The following is a 2,923-nucleotide window of genomic DNA, read 5'->3' as shown; positions in this document are numbered from 1 at the left end:
ATTTGAGACTGAAAAGGTAACCTCTGCATTTATGTGCACGCCGAAGCCAATTTTCTGGTGTTCTTCTACTTTCCAGGGATCCAGCTTGAAGACGGGCTACATTACTGGCATACACAGAGAGAGAGAGAGAGCAGGGTGAGAGCAGGGTGACGATGCTTATGGACGGGTGCGTCACGATGTGTAAATATCACCCAGCTTACAGGCACGGGGCATAGCTAATGGACATGGCAGCATGCAGTGAGCACCCCGCTCCTGAACTTTCCACCAAAACAGTCGACATGCTAAGGTACGAACAGGATGAGTAGACGTCAGCGTGTTCGGCAATACCTAAATAAACAAAAGACGCATGATCAAATATAATGTCAAGATGCTAACATGCGAGTCTCCGTTTCTGTTGAAGCCATTTTCTCTTGTTCTGCTGCTTTTCCACAGGGTACAGCTTGAAGACGAGCTACAATGCATAGCACGAGCGAGGCGGTGTTATTGGACGACAGCCCCACACCCAGAGGAGTTATTGACCGACTCAACCTGTGTGCTCAGTCGCTATCGGACAAGCGAGTATTCATACGATGATAAGTGACACCTGGCCCACTACTCCGAGGTATACCACGACGTATTCTTGGTGAACAGCAAATAACGCGTCAGGTATTGCGCAGCGCCCTGTATTAAGTAGTAATCATGATGTGCATGCGAACGGACGGGATTACGGCATCGCGTGCCATCATGTCCCAAAAATTCACGTGCATAGATGCACTTACTTTATTTCGTATGTAGTCACTTGTTAAAATCTATAGAAAGACAAATATTTAAAAACGAAGGGAGTACAAGTGTCGGAGTTCTGTTATGTTGTACAAGTGTCGATGGTTGTGGTTATTATGCATTTGAGGGTCGCTCGTACGGTTATGGCGTTTCATGCTTTGCGAGTAGTCTGCCTAGGGGGTGTTGTATCAGTTTTCGCCTATTTTTCTGTAAATTATCAGGCAGCTCTCTTTTTCTTAATTAATCAATGAAGCAAATCTATTTGCCTTCATATGAAAGAATGTATGTGTCGCGCATATTTGCGTACGGTTTACTAGATGTCAATCCTCCGAAATTCCTATAATTTTCATTTCTGTTCCAAACAAGAACTAACATACCACATATATACAAATAAAATGCAAATATGATTTGTAGCGTTAAGACGAGAGTTCATCAGAATTTATTTATCAAAGCACTATTTTAGGAACAGAGACACAAAACGGTGAAACAAATAAGCTCAAACGCTGATAAGATTTTTCATGACCTAAGAAGAATTACAAATCCAGGATCAACTTATTCCCTAGCCCCGGCACGCATCGATAATTGAGAACAATGGTGGCAGCTACACAATTTGCATGAGAAATAGTTACACGGTGTCTTTGGAGAGCCAGTTAAGCGAGGGCACCCCTCGGGCATTCGTCAGCTCATCCACCGCATCTCCACGCTCGAAAACGGCGGCCGCACCCATCCCGGAACCTGTTCATCAATAATTTCTGTCATTTGCAGTTCTACTATCGAATCAACGACCGTTCTTTCCATGCAACTAAATCATGTACCTATGCACATAGAAATCACTCCAAACCGGCAGTCCTTGCCTCGGCGTTTCATCTCGTTGAGAAGAGTGCTGACACATCGCGCACCTGCCAAGATGAAAACATGGAAACGTTATCGCCACTGAGTATATATGCAGCATGCAAGTGGCTGCAGCACGAGACTGTCTGTTTGGGGTAAAGCAGTGTCAAACAGTCCAAGGATCAAGCAAGTGATGAGCGCCAGGTGCACACAGCATTGATTAAAAACAGATACCTGTGGCACCCAATGGATGTCCAAGAGCAATTGCACCTCCATTAACATTGACTTTTGCGGGATCGAGATCCAACTTTTTTGAGCAGTACACATACTGAGATGCAAAAGCCTATGTACAGGAGCAAATGAGTATCATCGGTGGATATAGTAGTATATTCAGAATGGAAGAACTAGATGAAAGTATACCTCATTAATCTCAAAGAGGTCAACATCATTAATTTGAAGGCCCGCGGCCTTCACTGCTGCTGGGATAGCAACAGCAGGACCAACACCCATCACAGCTGGATCAACTCCAACTGCAGCAAAGCTCCTACATTTGCAAATTCGGCTCACATGTTGAGTGAAAAACAGAATACTGTAATGATTAAAAGTATCATAATTCTCTCTGCTTCGATGCCAAAAAAGCGTTGAGCCATAATGTTGGTAGTAAAAGCGTAAACCGAAGTATTAATATGTTGCCAATAACCGCAGGAAATTTTTCTACAGAATATGAGCATGATTCTACCTATGTACTATGTTGCAAAACATATAGAGAGAGTACTGATACCTGTAGATTCCAAGAATTGGAAGACCCTTCTGTGTAGCAACATCTCGCCTCATTAGTAGGACAGCTCCAGCTCCATCACTTACTTGGCTAGCATTTCCTACGATTAAAAGAACATCAATCTTTTAAGAGTGTTACCGCTAAAAGAAATCTGCATTCAGTTACATTTTCCTATTGGTTACCAGCAGTAGTGGTCCCGTCCTTGGAAAATGCTGGTTTAAGTTTTGACAGGACTGCCAGTGTGGTATTCGACCGGATTCCATCATCTGCTGAGACCACAATCTCCTTTTCTTCACCAGTTTTTGGATCCACGATCTTTGGAAGACAACATAAGTGTCAGGGCAGGTCAAACAATTCTAACTTTTGAGTAAAAATTCCTCAAAAGTAGACACAGTTATTTGGGAAGAGAAAACTAAGGCACTACATTACCTTTGTATTAACTGGAACTATTTCTTCTTTAAATTTACCAGCAGCAACTGCCGCCGCTGCCTTCCTGTGAGACTCAACCTGAACAGTTAAAAGAATGAGAGCTGTGAGACTATTGTGAGGCAGACC

At 43.2% G+C, this 2,923-nt stretch overlaps 1 protein-coding gene across 1 annotated transcript in view; it reads right to left on the bottom strand.

Annotated features, from left to right (window-relative positions):
- Window positions 1-1,170: 1,170 nt before the first annotated feature.
- LOC119268077 (3-ketoacyl-CoA thiolase 2, peroxisomal-like) overlaps window positions 1,171-2,923 on the bottom strand; it is a 3,982-nt gene continuing 2,229 nt past the window's right edge. The window contains exons 8-14 of the mRNA XM_037549583.1: window positions 2,798-2,875; window positions 2,551-2,683; window positions 2,372-2,468; window positions 2,011-2,134; window positions 1,825-1,933; window positions 1,575-1,658; window positions 1,171-1,494 (exon numbers count right to left, since the gene is read on the bottom strand). Of these exons, the coding sequence (XP_037405480.1) occupies window positions 1,385-1,494; window positions 1,575-1,658; window positions 1,825-1,933; window positions 2,011-2,134; window positions 2,372-2,468; window positions 2,551-2,683; window positions 2,798-2,875 (735 nt within the window). The 3' untranslated portion in view covers window positions 1,171-1,384. The remainder of the gene's footprint in view (window positions 1,495-1,574; window positions 1,659-1,824; window positions 1,934-2,010; window positions 2,135-2,371; window positions 2,469-2,550; window positions 2,684-2,797; window positions 2,876-2,923) is intronic.

The sequence above is a fragment of the Triticum dicoccoides genome, chromosome 1A, assembly GCF_002162155.2.
Source record: "Triticum dicoccoides isolate Atlit2015 ecotype Zavitan chromosome 1A, WEW_v2.0, whole genome shotgun sequence".
NCBI classification, from domain to species: domain Eukaryota; kingdom Viridiplantae; phylum Streptophyta; class Magnoliopsida; order Poales; family Poaceae; genus Triticum; species Triticum dicoccoides.
This window is presented reverse-complemented; position numbering and strand designations above follow the sequence as displayed.